The sequence below is a fragment of the Antennarius striatus genome, chromosome 4 (genome assembly GCF_040054535.1).
Source record: "Antennarius striatus isolate MH-2024 chromosome 4, ASM4005453v1, whole genome shotgun sequence".
Lineage (NCBI taxonomy): Eukaryota > Metazoa > Chordata > Actinopteri > Lophiiformes > Antennariidae > Antennarius > Antennarius striatus.
Genome location: NC_090779.1, coordinates 11,740,312 through 11,762,181, shown reverse-complemented (window position 1 = coordinate 11,762,181; position 21,870 = coordinate 11,740,312). Strand labels below are relative to the sequence as shown.

The window sequence follows — 21,870 nt, the reverse complement described above, 5'->3', positions numbered from 1 at the left end:
GGACATGGCGTCGCCATAGTAGTGGTGGTACTTTGGCGGGCAGCGACACGTCGTCCGAACACGTTGGTGAATGTTTACGTCACTAAACCGGAAGACGGCGCTCGAGCTCCTTTTCAATTCATGCAGGTTAACGTAAAGGTAAACATCGTTACGGTTTTTACGTTTGAGTTTCAAACTTTTACGGGTACCAACGTCACTGTACTTAAATAGACAGATCATTAACCAATGACATTAATGGTTCCAGGCGCTTAATATTAAGACTTACTATTTTTTACATTTTCATTAATTTTTACAAACCAACAAATATAAACTTATCTCAATATGTATCTGTGATGAATACAATCTGATTGCAGTCTTTTACAAAACATTTAGCAATTCATCCTCTATCCATATATCCATTGAAGTCATTCTCTACTAACAATAAATTCTTTTTATGTTTATGCAGGTATGATACATGAAGAAATCATTGATCATTTTTTAAAAAATTTTATGATCACACTTTGACATTCTTGCTGACGAATCACACGTCTGTTGAAAACTAGACTTTAAAAAATAATCATCACACAAACACGTGTTTGCTGGACTTTATTGTGCAAACCCTACACAGACTCATGGCAATAATAAAGTGGGTCTGCATGCTGCTAGTCAAAGTATGAGCATCCAAATGTATATACATTCAAGTTTTTGACATAAATAAGAAACCGACACTAAACTTCAGACACAAAACAAATTAGAGTACCACAAATTTTCTGACAGCAAGTCAACATACCAGAAACTGATTGCACGGGGAACAGGAGCAGTAGTCTCCAAAAGTTTAATGATACAAAAATACTAAAATCTGATTTTAAGGAACATTTACAATTTCTTTTCAGGTGGCACTGACACCAGGAGAAACTTTTTCCAGCGATAGACATGAATATTGAAGATAGTCAGATAAGTAGGAGGACTATTCAGAATGAATGCCGAAGCAACAGTGATGAAGCTTCACGGACATTATATGACATTTGTCGATGATTGCATGGAGTACGAAGAAGGAATAATGTAAGAGCTGACACCAAATCAAGAGCTACTTCAACATAAACTGACTCAATAAGATAAAAACTTCATCCAAGACTGGAATCCATGTGACATTACACCGGCTATCATCTGTCCACTCACTCCAGATGCCAGACTAGAAAATGTGGACAAATGATACCACTTGAAGCTGTTTCACATAAAGCAATGAAAATCTTTTCATGCCCTACACATGTTCTAAATGCCTGTATGCTGACCTTTTGTAATAGTGAATGTAAAAGCAAGAGTAATCAATCACATTACTGCTTTGAGCAACACTATGACAAGAATCAACGAAATGAAAAATCTAACTTAAACGTTAAAACCATCACCAATTAACTAATAAGAACAAAATAGGTTGGAAGGGTTGCTTGGGCCGTAGTATTAGAACCCACTTAAGTAAACTTTCCATCTTGAAGATCAAAAGCCTTTTGCTCCTATAAAGATCGGGTCAGAGAGACTTCCAGCTCCAATCCCTGAAACATGGTGGAGGGGTATAACATGGACTACATTTGTTAAAGTACACTGTGGGGCAAATACAAATGATTTTTATGTTTGAAGAAAGATTGGATTGGCCTCTCTCATCCCTGAGTGAGCCAGACAACAAGTTTCTAGTTCGTAGTCCCACCCCACAGCTGCATTATTATCATCATCCCTATTATCCACAGGCTGTTGTGTAGAATGTCCCAAACATTATTTATTCTCTGCACTAAATTTTGAAAGATGATACTGACTCTTGTTATGTACAACCATAATTTTTTAAATATAACCACTTATTTTTTATTTGCAGATTTATATCATAAAAGAGTGGGCTGTTGCCTTTGGTGGTGGTATGAGCTCTCTGAATGTATTTCTATTTGAAAATTCAAAACTTAATCTGAAAACACCATTGAGGAAAGCAGAGTATCACAAAGCATCTGACTCCATGTAAATTATTAAAAGTGTGTCCCTTTCAGTATGGTTATTTAATGACTCTATGTGGGATCTGCTGGATTAATTTGTCTTAGCTGACCCGAGCCTCATCTCTGCCCATACAACAGAGCCAACACACTGCATCTGTGTGTGATCCCTATATGGACGGCTGTAATAAAAAGGCAGGAGATGCTGTTTAGAAATACTCTCAGATGACCAAAGAGCTACTTCAGTATGTACTTCCCAAATATCCTCCTTCAACAAAACAAAACTTCTCCCAAGTGTTTTGGAGCATTCTTGGTTACCTTCGTCCAAACCTTAGCATCTTACCGAGTTTTAAGGCAGACAAATATTTGGACTGTCATATTCAAAAACAACTTTGCCAAACAGAGGAGGTGAAGGTCTGGTTCCCTGTCACGTCGTCCCGTCTGTTCCACTAGTGCAGGTCTGTCCCGTGTTTGAGGGAGTGGGGTCTTGGTCCGATTCCATGACACAGATGACGGCATCACCGCTCACATTGATGAGGCACTGAGCCTACAGCAAGAACAGGAGGATAAGAGCCATTTTTCTCTATATTACATCAATATTACCACATATGAAGGTTGTTAAATGATTGTAAACCTGTCATAAATAAGTGCTACTCTAGTCTGTAACAGGTAACAGGCTGATTGTGCGGTTGCGTGTGTGTACCTGGTTCTTGTTTGGATTTTCCATAAACACACATTCTTTCATGCTGTAGGACACGACTGCGTTACCACCCAGGGCTGCTACATGGGCTCGGACCATTGCAAACACCTCGGCTATGAATGAATGGAGGAATCCGCTGACGCCGCCTTCCTGCAGTGATGCACAAACGCATCATGTGAAAAGGTGTGTCTACACTCTGTGGTTTCAGATATGATCCTGGGGACTCTGCGAGTGCATGCAGTTTTACCTCTCGCAGCGATGTCGTCTCTCTGATAAAAAACATGTTGATGATTCCAAGGTATTTAATGATGCGTGTCCCAGGGAGGAAAGATAGTGGCGTCATCTTCACCACGGTGACTGCGCTACCCCCAAATGGACGGGTCGGTCGCAGTGAGCGGGAACGCCCATCAGGTAATGGACTGGAGCGCTCCAGAGATGAAACTGCATGTTCCGAAAGAGCAGGTCCCAAAGACAGAGAAACAAAAGAAGAGAAAAAATACAAAGAGGGTAGGAAATGGCGATACCTGAAAACTCAACAGCAATGGATAAATTAAAAGCTGATACTGAACTTTAAAAGCAGAAAGAAATGTGAATGTGGTAAATGAATGCAGAAATACAATAATTAATCCTGTTTGTGCAAAGCAGGAGTAACACATGTCTACACAAAGCATGTGAGTGAGCCAGACGATTGAGCGTCGTGAACATCTATGACTTAACAGGCAGTGGTGAGGCAAGACAATCAACTGGAAAGCATGTGATGTCATGCACGTCATGCAGTTTGTGGCAAACAGACAAGACTTGAAGAACGTCTGCAGACAGACAGACAGACAGACAGACAGACCTGGGCACAGCTGAGTATGCTTACATGTGTGAATACATATCTGCAGTACAGAGAGGCACGTGATTCTACGTCAGTTTGTGTGTGTGTGTGTGTGTGTGTGTGTGTGTGTGTGTGGTGAAGGGTTTGAGAAATGGAAACTGACAAAAACAGCTGTGAGAAGAGCTGAGGACATGTGTGTGATAAAGACGCACCATTATCTCAGTGGTAATTTACCTGATGTGGCTTACATCCATCAAACAAGGAACCTTCAGAGCCACACATTCGATTGTTTTGTTGACACATCAGAGGACTAAAAGTCATACCAGACATCACAGAAAAGCATCCCCCCTCCCCCCACTGTGATTTCTACCACATTCAGATGTGTGTTTGCAGTCAATCCTCAATCATGAGCAATCTTCTCAGCTTAAGCAGATTCACAATTGGCAATGCAGAGAAAGATCAAAGAAATCCTTCGACAGTCATCAAATTGCAGCAAGCTTGCATACAGGCCAACTGAATGCAACAAACAGCTTCTTATCAATTTAATCGTCATGATTAGCAGGAATACAGGCGTTTCAAAGCCAAGTTGCAGGTTGTAGATTCCTCTGAGGGGCGGGGCTTCAACGTTCGCCCTCACGCTAAAGCACTGGTGCTTGATTTATGATGCTCCACCCCCCAGCAGCATGCATGATGGGGTTTGTGAATGTATGCAAGCGTTTGTGTGGGCTTGCTTGTGAGACCGCGTTGAGTATTTGTGTGTGTGGTCGCAGAGTGTGCTAGAGAATGTGTCCTCCTACTTGTCTTAACTGATCCCCGTCTTATGGTGTGAGCTTTCAGCCTAAGCAGCTCTAGCCAGGTGCTGCATCTGTCTGCAAAGGAACCGTAATCAACGGAGGCAGCTGGAGAGAACACACACACGTACCCGGACATACACAAACGCAACAACAAAAACAAAAATGAAAAAAAGAGAAGAAAAATACAAAAAGAAAAAGAAAAGAAAATGAATAAATACACCAAAACGAACAACGAAAAGAAAAGAACAAAAGTGGATGAGGTTTGGGAGCTGTGCAAGATAACTTTGTCTGAGAAAAGGATGAAACATCAAAACAGGGGAGGGTAGTAGTGTTTGGTAGTGGGGAGGTGGGGCATGGGGAGATGACTGGGGAGGAGAATAGTTCTTACCTCTGGATGAGATGTTCGTAGTCTCTGGGACACCTGCCACACACGCACACGCACACGCACACGCACACACACACACACACACACACACACACACACACAAACAGTACATTAAAACTTTGTTTTAGAAGGAGTTTAAATCAATGCCAGTCCTCATCATGCTAAGTCTAACACCGCATGTCATACTTTACCTTCCAAATATGACATCCTGTTCAGGGTCAGTGCTTACTAGGGTGCCGTTGTTCCTGTGTTCATTCAGTGTGAATGGAAAGTAAACCATGTTTCTTTTGGAGCATGATGTCTATCCTAGACTTCGCACTGCAATCTAAGTTTACATCAACAGAACACACTACGCTACGACACACCGATGTCCATTTACCTGGTGAACAAACCATAACCAGCTGGTTTCGGAAGAGTTTTGCAGCTGGGGTGAGTAAAGAGACTTTACCTAAAGTGTCAGTGGAGGACATACATGGGCAATGTCTGTTAATACTGTTAGGCTGTGTGGGTCAGGTGGTCAGGGAGCAAATTAAAAAAAAAAAAAAAAGTAAGATCACCAGATATTTTGGATGACGTCTGTGCGCTTGTGGTTGACGAGTCTGCACACAACTCCAAGGGAAATTGCAGCTGCTCTTCAGTCTCACTGCATCCTGAAAAGATGCAAACATTTACGTGGACACTTTAGCGTGATTTCAAAAATAAAACGTGATGTAAGCAATGTTCAAACGGCTAGAACTTCTGTTAGACTACCATATAGTAGTACAGTTGTGATTTCATACTTCAGTACAACTAAGACAAACTTTTTAAAGTCTGCTTATCTTCCAACAAGCAGTTTAAAGGTTCAATTAACACTGAATTTCAACCGTAGCTCCATTAATGCAGAAGTATGAGCTCTTGTAGCAGCTCAACTCAGAGATGCCAAAACAAAATCTAAGCTTCTAATATGAGTAATTAGAAAGAAACGAAACACTGCAAAACTCCCCAGAACAATCTAAATGCACAATCTCCTTTACCAAGACACACCTTTGGTGATGGGTTTGTCTGCCGATGTCTCCTGAGTCTGATCTTTGTCAAATGTCATGGCAACTGCCGTCACAGCAACCTGGAAAGCAGACAGACCTCAGCAGTCAATGTAACAACAAATGCAATTTTACAATGAATTCTGGCGAACACACTTTCACAAATGAGAGATGGCCTGATCCTCCTCACCTGTATGAGTTCTTCTTCTGGTACGGCCACGGTGAAGTTGAGATGGCAAAGGCAGCAAGGGATCATTGAGCGCAGCTTAAAATAAAAGCTCTGCAACAAACACCATGAAATAACTTGAAGCTCCTCATTCAAAACACTACAGCAACCATAAACAGTGAGTACAAAAAGTTATGCACTGATCAATAGGGGAATCTTACCTTTAGGAGGTTCTCACAAAGGTCAGTGAAGATCTTGTTTAAACCTTGGTTTGTAAGATTAGCATTACTCAACCTCAAGACTCTCACTGATGTAAACATCTGGAAGATAGCAGCAGTAACACGACATAAGCAGGAAAAAAAAAAGACCAATGGAACTAATATTCAGAAATAGACAACATATTTTCAGACTGTTACTCAGTTGCAGAAAAAATACCAATTGTGCAAAATGTACATGCATGTAAATACATGATAATTATTTCAAACAAATGTTTGCTGGAGATATCAGAAAGTTGATGTGTTAAATTTGGTAACAAATATATAATGAAGAGTGACCTGAACCCCCTGAGTCCAGTTGTCAATCCCAGGCATAACCTCAGTGTTGCAGCTATAGAAACCTGAGGAAAGAAAAGGGGAATTTTGAACAGGAATGATGAAGGAGACATGTACAGGAATGGCATTTGTAAGAGTCTTGAGTCAGTGCGCAGTGTTTGATGATGCAACGAGTAAATCATACCTGAAGGGGTTGGGGCATCAGTAAGAAGGGAGTGGATGTCTTCCACAGCATCAGTGTCATCGATCTACAGAAAAGGCCGCAAGCGGTTACACTTAACATTGGAAATGGTAGACAAAAAATTATTTTTTTTAAACCACACACACACACCTCCAGGACAAAGGCATCCTTCTTGCCATGGGAAAGGTCCAGTTCTGACACTTCATCTGAGCTTTCTGAGTGAGAGCGAAACAGTCTGGATCGCTGCCTCGGCTCTGGAATGGGAGAGCCGACCACTTCCTCCATCAGCTCCTGTGAGGAAAAGACAAGAAACTGCCTGAGCAGAGAAGATGCCAAAAAGAATGCCGGAGACAACACAGAGACGACACAAACTCACACCACACATCTGTCCAGACTGCGTAGGTAAAAGAAGACACCGTTAATGACAAACCACATGCTCATGTAACCAATCAGCAGCACCTTCACACTGGTGTTAATTTGAACACTGATATGAAAAAGTGGCACACACACACAAACATATCGAGGTGAGTGTGTAAATGGGCAGGCTTGATGGTCGTACTATAAATACATTAAAACAGAGGAGTCTACAGTGGGTTGCCCTCAGAAGGTGTCCCTGCATTAGGTTACACATCATCCTGCTCCCCAACGTCCCCGGTTAAGAGCGGTAAACGGTTAAACTGAAAGTGTTGTATTATTGTGATTAATGGAGTGAAATATTCATCATGCTTTGCTGGCTCTCACAGCTTAATGTTTGTCATGCTCAGTACCATGTTTTTGCCGCAGAACACCTCAGGGTCCAAGGCAAATAATTTCTTTAATGACCGGAGAAAGACAAGAGGGAAACACTTGTTGTGATCAATGAAAAAATTAAACATGATTACTCTGATATAACACTGCGTGTGAAAAAGGGCAGGAAGTGTTTCATGTCGAGAACTTTGTAGTCTTATTCTGACAACTGACAGTCAAGCCCATAAACTTATTGTATCATTTTAAATTTGAATTGAGAAGCGGTTAAATAACTAACGTGAGATTCACACAACACCGCTTTTAACTTTTTCATGTTACACGGGATAACAAGAGTCACAATTTTCTACAAGATTCCCAAGACCATAATGGTGTTGAAATGAAACAGCTTTACGATCAAAGTCACAGACGTATACAGACAGAACCAAATCATGTTTTGTGAAAACTTTGGAGGCAAAAAAATGGAGTCACACCTAAAGAAACTGAAAAACCTATCCCTCTACGTATCACAACGCTCTGTCCGACTTTTGTTATTAGTGTTAAAATGAGTTTTTGCCGTCCATGCATGTGGTGTGTGTGTGTTTGTGTGTGTGTGTCTCACCGGAGGGTGTATTTGATAGATCTCTTTGTTCTTGGCAATGGTGTCATTGATCCTTTTCTGGATGATCAGAATATGGTGCTCGTTGTTCACATCACCAGGAGTCTTCCCTGCAATCTGGATGCCCCCCGGAGCCGGCAGGGCTGTCAGGTACACCCCTGTAGCAGACTGGAAACACACATACACTTTATGTGTGCGCTCAAACACACCCCATGTTTGATTAAGCTGTTAAAGCTAAAATGTGATCTTACAGCCAGACCCAGGAGCATGTTCTCTCCAACGTTAATCTGAATGTGGAGGCCAAACAGGGCGTTCATGCTCCGCAGCTTCAGTTTGTTCATCAGCTGAGTATGCAGCTCGTACTCCATGAAAGGGAGGAGGTTGGAGATGGCTGTCGCATTCACCTCACCCTGGGCCTTCTTTTTCAGACGACACAACCTGAAAGACAATACAGATTAAGTAATGGAGTGGATCCAAATAAAGAAGAGACTGTAGGAACTTTGTACCTGGCCTGGATAAGACAGCCTTTTCCTGTGACAGCTGCTTCTGGTGGCAAGTCGATTGTTGTGAAAAGCACATCAGGAACCTTTAAAAACGTGTCAGCTATCAGCATTAATTCATCACTTTTTAACTGAACTGCATTCAAAACGGTATGAACATGAAGGAGTTTTCGATTTGACAAATGGGAAAACATAATTGAGACCTTTTGCCGTCTGCAGTGGTAACAGTAGGTGAGCTGTGTGGGAAAGGGCATGTTGAGTTCATCGTAGGGAATATGGCAGAAGCCACAGCTCGGGGGAGATGGCTCCTCAAACCTGCTGAACAACACAGACCATCTAGTATCAGATAAACAAACACACCACCGTCAGAAACTGTACACGCAACAATTTAGTCCCTGAATAAGAACCTGTGGTCAGCGATTCCAACATCTAGGCAACCTTCACGCATATACCGAGGGTTCAGGATGGCTGCCGTGCCAGAGGCCGACAGGATGCACACCTCCTCACTGTGTGGAAGGAAGACGGGCCGGTCAAAAGAAAGAGAGAAGGTAGAAGGATGAGAAAATGGACAAAAGGCCAGTATTTTTCCCCAAGTGTCGTACATACCAGATGCTAGTGCTCTCGCTGTACCCCACAACAGCATGGCAACCAAGAGCTTTGGCATGAGATTTAATCTCCTGGCGAATTTCCTCCCACCACGCGTCACGAGTCTCTGGCTCATCTGCAAAAAACAACATTCTGAATCAACCAAGCTTTCATGAGGCATTCCATTGGTCTGAACCCTCACTGAACACTACGGTCAAGGTAGTGGGCTCACCACTAAACGTAACCGGAGGTTGTAAACCATTAAAGAAAGAAAGAAATGCAAATATAAATTGCGAGTCTCTAATCTTACTGCTCTGATTTACCAGGAAATCAACAGACAGCAAACAGTGCATTTTTTATTTATTATGACTTATGGTTCAATGGTGTACCAAAGCCAAAACTCTCAATTTGTGAAAGTGACAAGGAGATTGATTTAATGAGACAGAGGATGATGATGATGAAGGCAAAGTCAACGATTAGGTTAGTCGTGCGTTCTCAATTAGACTTCTCCACTGTGCATGAGCTAAATTAAAATCATCTCCCTCTTCTCCGTGTCTCCTTTCAGTCAGCTGTGCTAACAGTAAGGAGACAGGTGAGAAAAACGTGCATCTCATCTCTAGAGAACTGACAGCAAGGCAGGAAATCTTGTGGACAGATAAAAGAGTAACTACCTAAAGGCATGCATCTGATGTGTAAAAACTGGTTCCTACCCTGCTGACAAAGGGATTCAATTCAAAAAGATAAAGCCTTCATCATACCGGCTAAATCATGGGTCTGTTTCAGTAGTCTCATGAGGTTGTGCTCTGCTTTACCAAGATTGACTAGGAGAACCTGATTTATTTCAGGTTGTGTGATTGATATCACTAATTTGAAAGTTCTGGATCAGTGAACAGGAAACCATAAGAAGGAAGCAACATTAAGGGTATTGAGCGACACCCCATGACTCCCTGAGAGGGCTACATGCGGACAATGCCCCAGAAAGACAGAAACTCAGCTGGCAGGATACGTGGGGGGAGAGTAATGAGTGAGGGGGAAACAGAAGGGGGACATCAACTGAGAAGATGAAGAATAATGGCTGATGGTCAGGCATCAGGCCCACAAGATTGTGTTCCTTTAAACCAAAAGCAGCATGTCACACAGGCAGAGGCTCACCAACGTTCACGCTCATGACCATGTGCACGCTCATGGGCAGAGAAGGGCCATATTCATTTACCAGGGGCCTTCAAATCAAGTCTACCTTGGAAGTAAAAAAAAAAAAAAGCTGAATGTTGTGCTCCTTTGCCAAGACTTGGGGTACGATCCATTCACCGTCACGTCTAAATACGTTTTAATTTTCCTCAACTGTCACCCATCCAATCTACTTGCTTCCAGTGCATCCATCCATGCATCCATCCATCCCTCCTTCCCGCTCTCCCTCAGTATGAATACGGCCCAGTGAGTTAGGAATGCACATGCCCAGTCAGTGGCTCTTTGTCACAGAGTGAACCTCCTAAACCGCCTCAGGTCTAGGCAGGTTTGCTGTTTCTGGAAGCGTTAGAACAGCACTGGGACAACGATAAGGAAGAGCTGAAGCTCTTCTGAGCAGCAAGATGAGCTGGGTGGGGGGTGGGGTTGGGGCAGGCCAGGCTGGATGGTGGAGGGGGTGGGGGTGGGGGGTTACGGCACATGCTCAACTCAGCTCAGCACACACTCACACAGATTACAGTAAGGAGAATGGCAGGTCACTGAATTCATCACATTCCAGCTGTATAAACTCACTGGAGTTGAATTTGTGGATATTTAGGATATTTGATCTATGATGGTTGAATGTCTGTTCCAGGCACGTTTTAAAGCTTTAGCTTCACTGAGCTGCCATCACTCCTGTGGGTGAGAGCAGTAAAAGGGGGGAAATACCTGCAGTGGCACTATTCCAGTCTAGCAGTTTGTATGAGCGCGTGTTACCCAAGGCTGGGCCAGAACACACCGTTAGTACAGAAAAGAGAGAAAAAGAAAAGAAGAAATAGTCTAACAAACAAGCGCAGGACAACAGCAGCACTTCACAGTCACTATGCAGAGACACACAGTGCGAAGGTCACTGAGCAAACACAGACTATATCGAGGCCCACAAAAATAATCTTGGAAGAAAGAGAAGGTTGACAAGGAAAAGAGTATAAAGAGGTACAGCTTCAGGTCTGTCTGAACTCCTGCACATACTTCAGGTATTAAGTTTGATTTTACCAAAAAAAAAAAAAATCTCCACTCTACCTTCTGAACTCGAAGGTGTGCAGTGAACTTTTCTTATAAATTAACAAACATATTTACATTCAGAATATATTGTGACTATTAATCAGCAGAATAGCTGCAGGATGAACAACTACCTCCTTGGTCAATCCAACTGAAAAATTATGCCAATTTTTTTTTGATAACTTTAAAACTGCAAACTTGACAATTGAGGATTTGGTATTTGACATTATTTTTATGTTTTTTTTTCTTTAAAAGATAACCACCACACATGCATTCAGGCATATATAAAAGCTCACCTACATATGAATTTCTGCTATGATTTTATAAGAAGAAAAACGCTGAATTTCTTATTTAAAATTTTAAATCAAATACTGTATTTCTAAATCCTAATCTTCTGAATTAAGCGGTTAGAAGCCTTAAACAAAAGGACAGCTATAGGAACTAACCTAATGGACAAATTTACCATCACTATAGGGCCCATCAAAAATTGTCTCCATAATACACCTTAAACAGAAGCACTTGACAGAGAAGTTCATTTAAATCCAGGTGCTGAAATATATATTTATATGTAAAACACAGCACAGCGTCACCTGCGGCCAACAACGCCACACAACAGAAGCAGCAGGCAACGGACTGGAGCCATGCATCACGATTGTCCTACAGGTTCGGGGGACAGCCCACGACAACGACGCAACTATAAACCATAAACTATAAGCATGTAAATAAACACACACACACACACACACACACACACACACACACACACACACAAGGTGAAAATTGCACCCATCCATAAGACCTTTTTTACTTTTAATCAAAAGGCTTCCAACCATCTGTAACTGTGACCAGGAGCAGCTTTAACACACACCTCAAGTCTTTCAATAAAATGTCTCTTAATCATACAGATTGAGATCACACAAACACACAAAGGAAGACCGCTCAACACAACTGGATAATGCCGGAATCAACATCAAACACTCACACAACACTAGAGGTCGATGGAGGAGCTCAAATCATTTCACGTGACAATGGACAGGCTGCACTACTGTGTGTTTGTGTGCACTGAACTTACCAGGGTTGTGTATACGGTCCAGCAGCTTGACAGAGCGAGCGCTGACAACTCCACCGACATGAAGCAGGAAACCAGTAGGGAAGGACGTCAAGGTGAAGAAGGGAAACTCCTGCAGAGAACAATCTCATCACTCACAGCAGGGAATAATACGCTGGCCTGTTCAGTGTGTTCTTGTTTATCATGTTTAGTGACTCCTCTGGGATACTTTATTGTAAAGGTCTTAACATGGTTTTAATACCATAGAGTCAGTGTGCATGTTTTATAAAACTGAGAGTAAATTCAGAGCACACAACTCTGCCAGGGGCACAAAAGGAATGCAGAACCATAAAAACTAGTCATTTTTTAAAAAAAAATATATTTAAAAAATGTCTCCACAAGGACAAAAAAAACATTAAAAACTGGAACCAAGCCAGACTCTCTGTACTGTAAAATTTTCATAAGTCACAAACAATATGTGACTTAATTATGTTGCAACTCAAAGTAAGTGTAGACCTTGGTGATAATGTCGGGAGTGGAATCAACATGCAGTAAAGATAACTATGGTGGTGGCCCCCCATGCAAGGTTTTGACCCACAGGGAGTCACAACTGGGTCTGTTCCAGCTTAAAATTATAGACACAAATTCAAGAGCATTTCAAATGGGTGTGAAAGTGATTGGTGCAATCCTTTCACACCTGCAAAAATGCATGAATAAGGACTGAGAGGTGAAGGTCTCACACATGGACAACATCCTGGCAGAGGATGAGGACTGCTCTGTGTCCAGTTAAATCATGTGATGCAAAACCATGCGGACACTTACAGGAGGAGCTGGAACCGTCAGCACCGTGTATTAGCTATCAGATGTTAGATATTCACTCTTGAATGAAGTGATGCAACCTTTTCAGAAGACCTGAAGGTGTCATTTCGTGATTTCCAATCATGCAGGTTTATGTGGTGAAAAGAAATCAGGTACCATCAGTTTAGCTCTTGTCCAGTACTCTGAGAAGAAAGATAGCCATAAGTTTGACTGACATCTTCTCCTTGGAGCAACGATGCAAGAATGAAGTGATGAGGCAAAGTGTGCTCATTCTCAGTGTTCAAACAGCAAAACCAAATCATGCTCAGAAAAAGACGCCAGACAGGAGTGAGGTGTTGCAGTGTCCAGAAGGCACACACACGCAGTCGGTCAAACAACTCCTAGACTCCAGCCCTCCAGCTAACATGCTCATATATCATTCATGTAAGGATAAAAAAGATAGTGGTCACAGGAACATGTTTTACACCAGTGCTATTATCTTGAATCTACTCACTTTGTCAGCAAGATTTTGTTTACCCTACAAATGTACAATGCCCTCACTGGTTGCCAAAGCAACGCCCCACGAACAAGACAGAATTGCTAACATGACACAAACAGGTGAGTTGATAGCGAAAACAGAATCAGGAACCAGGTTCACCAATGTAAATGCAAAATAAATAAATAATTAAATCCGTCTGAAGTCTATAAACAGCAACAGAGGGTAGGGTCAGGAGTTGATTCAGACTCTGTGGTGGCCGTTGGCTCGTCACAAGGTAGGAAAGGTGGAGAGAGACAGAGTCACACTGATCAGACATACCCTGGCGTTTATCAATAACCCAGAGGAGGATGCTCCCTGATTAGCATTAATGGTAAAAAAGAGAGAAAGGAACATTATTTGCTCTTTGACCAATTCCCAATTTAACGCCTCGAAGTCTTGCTAGCATAAATAAATGTCCACTGACTAAATACGTAAACTCATGTCAGATATTAGGACATAAATTCGAGCTGTTGCCGATTCATCAACCACTTGTCAATGCAAGCCATCAAAATGTCATGTCTACATTGCTGATTTCATAGGTTTTGGAAATTGTGGGTAGAACATTGAAACATTTTTTCTTTCTGCTCTCACTGCAGCGATGCTGCTTATATTTGAAAACTCAGCCTGAAAAAAGAAACCAGGTAGGGGCATGTTAAATTAAACTGCAGGGAATTCAGTCGCACGTAGCGCCTAAGCTAATGTGTGTGAATTGTCATCCTACCCTCTGTTCGAGAGCCGTCTGTGTCTGCTGTCTGAGCAGGGTCTTCAGAGGCCCTGCTTCTTTGCCGGCGCTGCCCCCGCTGCCCATTCCTGGTCACAAAGGAGAATCTGCCTTCAGTTTTAACACACAGGTTTAACAAAGCAGTTCATTGATTAATACACTGCATGATTAATGTCAAGTGAAACACACTGCTGAACCTGCACACAATAAATCTGCATCATTCTCATGCAAGACTGGACTCCTCTTTATATTTTATGCGGGCCTGAGAGGTAAACCTAGGGTATCCTGCTGATACATCAATAACACACATCCAACCACATGATGAGGAGGATCAAAGTTAGATTTAGATCAGCTTAAAATGTAACTTCTCAATTACAAGATAAGACAAGCAGTTCATGATTCACGTAAAAACCAGTCTGTCCATGAACAGCTCTGTTGTTAGCCAAGCGTATTGTTGCACGGTTGTGCTATCTAACGACACACAGCGCTCCTACTATACCAGAGGCTGCCAGCAGCAGGTCCTCCGTGAAGGACACGCTCTTTCTCAGCAGAGCAGAGTCTGAGTGGATGGAGGAGGGAGGGGGCGGGGTGCTGGATCTGGGGGACAAGCTGTGACCACAGCCCACTGTGCCAGAACCAGGAAGGGACAAAATGTCTGTGGAAAGGGTTGGGGAACTGGGACAGAGGAAGATCCCAGGCCTGCATCTCACAGGCTTCGGCCCCTCTGTCCAGCAGAAACATAGAATGAAGGAGCACAGAGAAGAGATGCACTGAAAACAAACCAAAGCAATGAGGAGAGCGTAAAAACCAAGGAAGTTATGGAAAGATGAGAGGGGGATCCTATCAGACAGACTGAATAGGATAAATTGTGCTTTTCTAAAACAATTTATTGATGTATTGATGAGACAAAGGGGGGGAAAACAGGGCAAAGAGGAATAGTGTATAAGGCCATGTCCACAAGGTGCCGGATATTTTTGAGAACGCAATTTTTTTCACCCTGCATAAAAAACAATTGTGTCCACACAACAGCATTTACAAAAAAATCACCATCCACACGTATCCACATCACTGCCTTGATCAACAAGTTTACAAGCAGAACAACTCTGACAACGACAAGAGGACTGGGACGTGTGGAAATTCACGTCCTGGAGGACGACCTCCATCACAGAGTTCTCCCACCAGCAGACAGCACATCCCGGTCCAACCCAGAACTGGGATCTTTGGCGAGGGCCCCCCCACCCCTCTAAATTTTGTTTGTGAATGAAACAATAAATATCAACTTTATGACTCAAAGAAAGAAACAGACAACAAAAACCCAACTGTCAAGCATGTTTATCATTCGATGTGGAGCTGTTATACGTCGGAAAACAGCCGGTTTTAACTCCGTCCATTCTGTGTGTACATGTAGACACGGGTCACACAAACTAACGTCACATAGGTTTTTGTCGCAGGGAAACGCCCCCCGGATAGAAGGTTTCGGTTACAGCGTCCACACAACAACGCAGAGCCGGCGTTGTCAAAAAACGTCACTTTGCCCAGCGTTTTCGTCCCGGATATCTGGTTTGTCGTGTGGACAATAAGGGTGACCGCAACAAAAAACTTGCGTTTTCGGAAAGATCCAGCACCGTGTGGACGGGGCCTAAGAAACAGATGCGAAACAAAGAGAAGAAGTAGCGTGGGTGGGTTGGCTTGGAGGGCTACTGGTTCCCTCCGGGGGCATTGGGGTGGGGGCCCCTGATAGGATGGGGATTTCAGGGTGTAACTGACTGTGATAAATTTTAGTCAAGTTGTCCTTGAGGCAGAGTTTTACAACACTTACCTTTTCTTCAATGACTAACCATAATGTCTGCTAATGAAGAAGTGACCTTAGATCAACAACAGACCCTCATGAGACACAGTGCTTCCATTTAAGAACAAAACAAGGGGGCAGGGGGCGTATGGGGAAAAACCATTACAGGGTACTGATGTGTCTTTCTTTTCGTTTAAAAGAGTATAGACACAGCAGGCCACTGAGGATGGAACGACACAAATATTTACACAGGTTAACATACAGTTACAAAACCAAATCAACCACAATGAAACAATAATAAAACAATAAATCAACAAAAATACAAAAACCACCACCAGAGTAGCACCACAATGAGGAAAAGAGAAGGAATGGTTCAGAATGCCAAAGGGGGGGTGGGGTGGGGGGGACGAGGCCAATTGTTCTTACCCGTCTTGGGCGTCAAACTGAGGTCTGTATCTGACGATGAAGACTGGCGGCTGCATGGCTTGGAGGGAGCAAACGGGGGAGGAGAGGAAGAGGAGGTGGGAAGGGCTCTGAAAGGGGTTGGCGGGCCGGAGGACGAGAGCAGGTCCTCACCAAAATACAGCCTGCCAGGAGAACATCACACATACACACACTCACGTCAGTCACCACCTCACCCTCTGAGGCTATGAGTGCACATATGGGAGCGGTTCACAGTTGCCTTTGAGTGGAAAGGTTTGTTTGCTTTTTGGTGGGGTGAGCTTGAGGTGCTACAGATGGCCGGAGAACATAAAAGTAAGCATGGAAAGCAAAATTAGAAAAAAAAAAACCACAAAGAAAGGCAAACACATATCAAACTAAAGAAATCAACGTGGTACACAAGAAGTTAGGATTCAACAGAGGATGATGAGCTGAAGCATGTGTCCCAGGAGAGTGACGTAAAGGGCCCTTCCTCAGGGTTGAAGATGCAGCTCAAGTAATTTTTGTTACAAACAGCCAAGAAAGCCTGCAGCTTTACTGGCTGTTTGCAATCGGAAACCCATCTGCCCAACCTTCAATCATTGGACAAAATACTCTGCAGGTTAGAGGGGACTTGACGATACCATAAAGTGGTTGTTTTGTCTTTCTCTGACAAAAACATCTGCTTTCCTCATATGGCTTCATTGCTACAATGAGGCTGTGAAGCTACCACACTCCAACATTAACGTTTGTTTGCTCCTTCCTTTTAAACATCACCGTCTACTTTTCTCTGCATGCTATGCTTCTTCCTTTTATGGTATCTCTTTACTTTCCCGCCTCTGCGTACCAGTGAAGATGAGGGTGGGAACTGAGACAGAGAAGTTCTGGGACAGTCTCTGGGAGCTGCAGGCTGAATGCACTGGGCTGTTGTGGGTGGAGCGGCATCCGTGTGCAAGGGGAGACCTGGGCCAGCCAGCACGCCGACAGAGGAAGAAAGGGGCCAATTTGGACATGAGAAGTGAGAAACATCCAAATCCGAATGTTGCCATAGAGGAAGAGAGAGACGAACACAAGACCCAACACGACAACATTGCAATATAGTGGAAAAGGACACAAAAAGAAGTTCTTACTCCACGACTTCGCCACAACAGGAGGAACCTCATGCATCACTAAGATCTTAGTGTCACGTAAAGATAAAAGCAGGGATGCAAACATAACAGGAAAAAAGGCAACAAGGCCGAGAGAAGGAGAAGAGCAAGATAACAAGCAGGGATTTTATGTACTCCAAAAAAGGCTTTTGTTATTGCTGAAAAAAATTACTATCCAACAGACAACATGCTGTAATTTGGAGTCTCAGATGAACATTTTTAATAGGAAAAAAATTGTAAATCAAATTGAATTATTTTGTTTTGTGCTCTGAAGGATGTTTAGAAAGCATGCATAGCAAGAAAAAATAAAACAAATATAAAAATTGTGGGTTGTAATCATTATTGTATAGCTATTTGGATTTTGTTCAAAATATTGTCAAGAAAATCTCTGTTAAAAGTCAACTTTTCATGAATTTGTGAGACCTATTTTTATGATTTTACAAAAATCATGTAAATAATGTACAGAAGAATATACTTTACTACAGTTTCAAAGCATAATTTCCTGAACACTGTTTTATAACCTGTCAAATATCCTCACAAACATATGAACAAGGCAACAATAATGGCTAAGAAAGAGTTGACATCCCCATGAAATGCAACAACCCAACATATAACGATAGATGCAATGGACAAAAACATAGAAAAGGCACACATGCACTCGGTCATAGTTATGCCACAGTGAGAACAGAACAGAACAGAACAAAGTGAAAGGGCACGCTGTTAGAAGATGAGCAGAACACATTAATAGTGCAAGATACTCACTAATAGATGCAGCACTAGAACATGCAGAGGCAAAGCAGAAAGCCATGCAAGAGCGGTCTAAAAGAGCAGACAAGGGAGGAGGGGAGCTTGAGGATGGCTGTGAGTACTGAATGTGTGTTTGTGTGTGTGTCTCAGGATATGTGGTGAACTGTTAGTTTCATGATGAAATATACAGTGTGACAATATAGATGAACAAACTAAAGGTGAATCAAAGACACTGAGACACACACAGGAAAAACTATTGGACTGTAAAGACTTTCAACCATTATATTTCATTCACACACTCAGTCTCATGCACTGATCAGGTTCCCTCATTCTCACAAATCAGATTCACGGTGAAACTTGCACATATAAACAGACGAGGTCCATGCTAGAGTCTGTGGGTCATACTCACTCCTTTCCATCCTTGGAAGGGGAATTGCAGGCATTGGAAGCAGGGGCTGTGTTAGGGTGTGTATGTGTGGTGGTGTTGGAGGCACCGCCAGAGCCAAGTTTGTCCAGTGTGCAGGCAGTACCGATGGCCCTGACCACCAGGCCAGACTCTCCCTCCAGGTCAAAACACTGTAAATAGCCCACCACCGCATTCCCACCCATCTCCAGTACCTTAAGCCCTATTTTCCTCTGCAGCTCTCCTAAACAGGGGGTAACACACACATTTACAAAAATGAATAAAAATCAAAAGAGGGTAAAATTCTCCTTCCTCTCGCTAACATAAAAAGGAGATAATCTTCATTGTTATTACCAGACATAAGAGAGATGAGCCTCTGACGAGCCTCATTGGAGGCTCGAGGAGTTCGGATGCGGTCAATCCACTGGTACTCTGGATCTTCATTCACCACAAGTTCCTCCACAAACCCGTGAACCATCGCTGCTCGGTAGCACCGTGGAATGGATGTGGCTACCATACACAATCAGACAAAGACCACAAAGAGTCACACAATTTCAGTCAATGGAAACACCAATATTAAAATTGCACTAATAAATTATGTCACAAAAATGAACCTTTTTTGCAATGCAATTTTAAACTGTAAACAAAACAATATTCAAATCAGACATACTGCAGAAGAACTTCACCCCACAGGATGACTGCCTAAAGCGGTTCAAATCATTAAAAAGCTCCACTTTGACAAGAACATTGATCTCCCCTCGGATACCTGATGAAAAACAGCAAAGGAGAGAAAAAGGATTGTAGGGCACAATACTAAAGGGGAGGAATGCTACAGGGGTCAGATTAGTTTATTCTTGTACCATGAATGGTGTCATAGATGGGAAACCATCCAGAGATAACAGAAGCAGCCTCACTGCACAGCAGTGGGTCAATATCAATGTAAACTTTCCCTATGGCATCATTAGCACTGTAAGTGTCATGATCTAACACTGTGACCTGCAGTGGCTCATCCTGCAAGTCCTCATCATCAACCTAAACAAAAAGAGAGAAGGCGGTAAGACAATGGAGAAGTGGCTAGAAACAGAGAACTATCCATTCACATTGAATGACGGATCAAGCTAATTCTACCACAGCCTGCATAATCACGATCAAACAGACAATCCAAGGTGTATTACCTCAAATTTGAACCACTCTGAGTTCCACTGAGGGTTGAGAGATTTGGGACAGACATCCGTTTTGAAAGTTGTATTTCCAAACTTAACCTAGGAGATAAAACACACAGCATCTTTTAATACCATTGTATTATCAATTGTATTGGCAATCCACATGCAACTCACATACAAACAGACGACATTGTTCATTAAGATAGATAATGAAAACAAAGATTTCTTTCCAGATGTTACTCACCTCCACAAACGCATCAGTGAGGTCACTCGCTCTGTCCATCACAGGTAGGTGGCGTCCCGCCACGATTTTGGCCTTCAGTTTCCCAGGCATGGTTTGATATCACGTCGATCTGTGAACAAATATTACCAAAAAAAAATAATAAAAGAAAAAGAAAAAACAATAAAAGTGTCAGTTTTCCAGCTGCTGTAATTAAGGTTGTCGTCAGGACATCAAAGACTAAAGAGGGGGCTTCCGTGTTACATTTAGCATATGTTGTTGACAGTGTGGAGAGCCCCCTCCCCTACCTAAACACCCACAAGGTAATACATTAGTTCACGACTCAATTTTAGCTCAAAATAGCTGATCGAATCTTTAGCAGTCACTGACTGCACGACCCTTTACAAACACAACAGACCTTTCCTTTAGCTACGCTGTGTTAGCAGGACAAGGCTAGGAAGAAAAGTAGCACAGGTGACTGCATTGACGTCCCAATCTCATCTTTACCTGATCGAACATGTTTGTACAACCACACAGCAAAAGAATCCACCAGTAAAACATTATTTCTGGTTAATATCAGAATAAATAGTGACATCCATCCTCACCAGGGACAGAGCATCAGAAGGCAGCTGTCAAAGCGGCAGCGGGAACGGTTAATGGTGACACTGCGTGTTGCCCACCACTAATCTGACCTCCGTGTTTCTCCATAACACCAGATGCCATTTCCCAGGACAGGCGAGTAAACGTCGGTCACAAGCTGGAAATTCTAGTACGGTTGCAAAGTGTTACAGATACGACTGTAACTGTAGCGTTACATCAGACCACGTTACGCATATTGCTGCTTAGCGCGTAACACTTACGATTAGCCTGAGCGCGTGACCGTCACCCGTTCTTCTTCTTCTTCTTCTTCTTCTCTTTTCTTTGTCTTCTTGCGCTCATTACCGCCACCCACTGACATAACGGCAGAAACAAATTTACTTTCCTCCTCCCAATTCATTTTCACCGAGGGCTACATCAGCATAGTGGCTGTCCTCAAAGAGCCAGATACAACTAATAAATGTCACTAAATGTAACTCACTGTAATGTAAAAATAAATTCAACTACTCCTTAACGTTAAATAACTGAATTTATTACTTTTATTCAAGTTACAAACATTATAGTTGCACCGAAAAAATGTTTGCTTGTTGTTCTGTTATAACACAAATTCTTTTAATTTGTCAGGTTACTAAACCCGCAGAACTCCTTCAATAAAAGTTCAAACTATCTAAGAGAATAAAGAAAAATAACATCGGACATATTAACGGTTTGTCAGTTAAAATGGGTTTAATTATTGCATTGTGGGAAATGTAGTTTTTGGTCAACGCACACTTTTGACCTATTTATTTTTAAACACCCTGACCTTTTATGCTCTCGCGGGCCACATGAAACGATGCGGCGGGCCACATTTGGCCCCGGGGCCTTGACTTTGACACATGTGGTCTACAGTATACTGTACAAAGTCATAGAAAACCCTGGTCTGAAAAGGCTGGCAGCAAAATTATTGAGACTTTTGTGTGGTTTTATGTTTTGATTTCCCGTATCTTTTATACTGGAGACAGTATTATAAAGAATTACCACCCAGAGAGAAATATTTCTTAAAACGTTGACTTGGTTGAGT

General features: G+C 42.5%; 1 protein-coding gene across 15 annotated transcripts; it reads right to left on the bottom strand.

Annotated features, from left to right (window-relative positions):
• Positions 1-575: 575 nt before the first annotated feature.
• c2cd5 (C2 calcium dependent domain containing 5) lies at positions 576-21,099 on the bottom strand. Of its 15 annotated transcripts, XM_068312383.1 has the most exons (32): positions 21,074-21,099; positions 20,819-20,979; positions 20,238-20,346; positions 20,006-20,092; positions 19,691-19,862; positions 19,501-19,596; positions 19,185-19,340; positions 18,837-19,074; positions 16,539-16,699; positions 14,823-15,047; positions 14,324-14,412; positions 12,291-12,399; positions 9,017-9,131; positions 8,818-8,916; positions 8,614-8,728; positions 8,417-8,496; positions 8,162-8,348; positions 7,914-8,078; positions 7,336-7,380; positions 6,719-6,859; positions 6,572-6,635; positions 6,391-6,452; positions 6,058-6,156; positions 5,861-5,950; positions 5,675-5,753; positions 5,209-5,301; positions 5,031-5,099; positions 4,655-4,687; positions 4,270-4,371; positions 2,900-3,093; positions 2,656-2,802; positions 576-2,499 (listed from the first exon to the last, which is right to left on the bottom strand). In XM_068312383.1, the coding sequence occupies exons 3-32, from the start codon at positions 20,325-20,327 to the stop codon at positions 2,380-2,382; spliced, it is 3,522 nt and encodes a 1,173-aa protein (XP_068168484.1). In that variant the 5' UTR covers positions 20,328-20,346; positions 20,819-20,979; positions 21,074-21,099; the 3' UTR covers positions 576-2,379. The 15 variants fall into 15 exon arrangements, with proteins under 15 accessions (XP_068168484.1, XP_068168483.1, XP_068168486.1 ...); XM_068312382.1 differs by lacking the exon at positions 21,074-21,099 and having other exon boundaries at positions 20,819-21,067; XM_068312385.1 differs by lacking the exon at positions 21,074-21,099 and having other exon boundaries at positions 4,270-4,341; positions 20,819-21,067.
• Between the last annotated feature and the right edge of the window lie 771 nt (positions 21,100-21,870).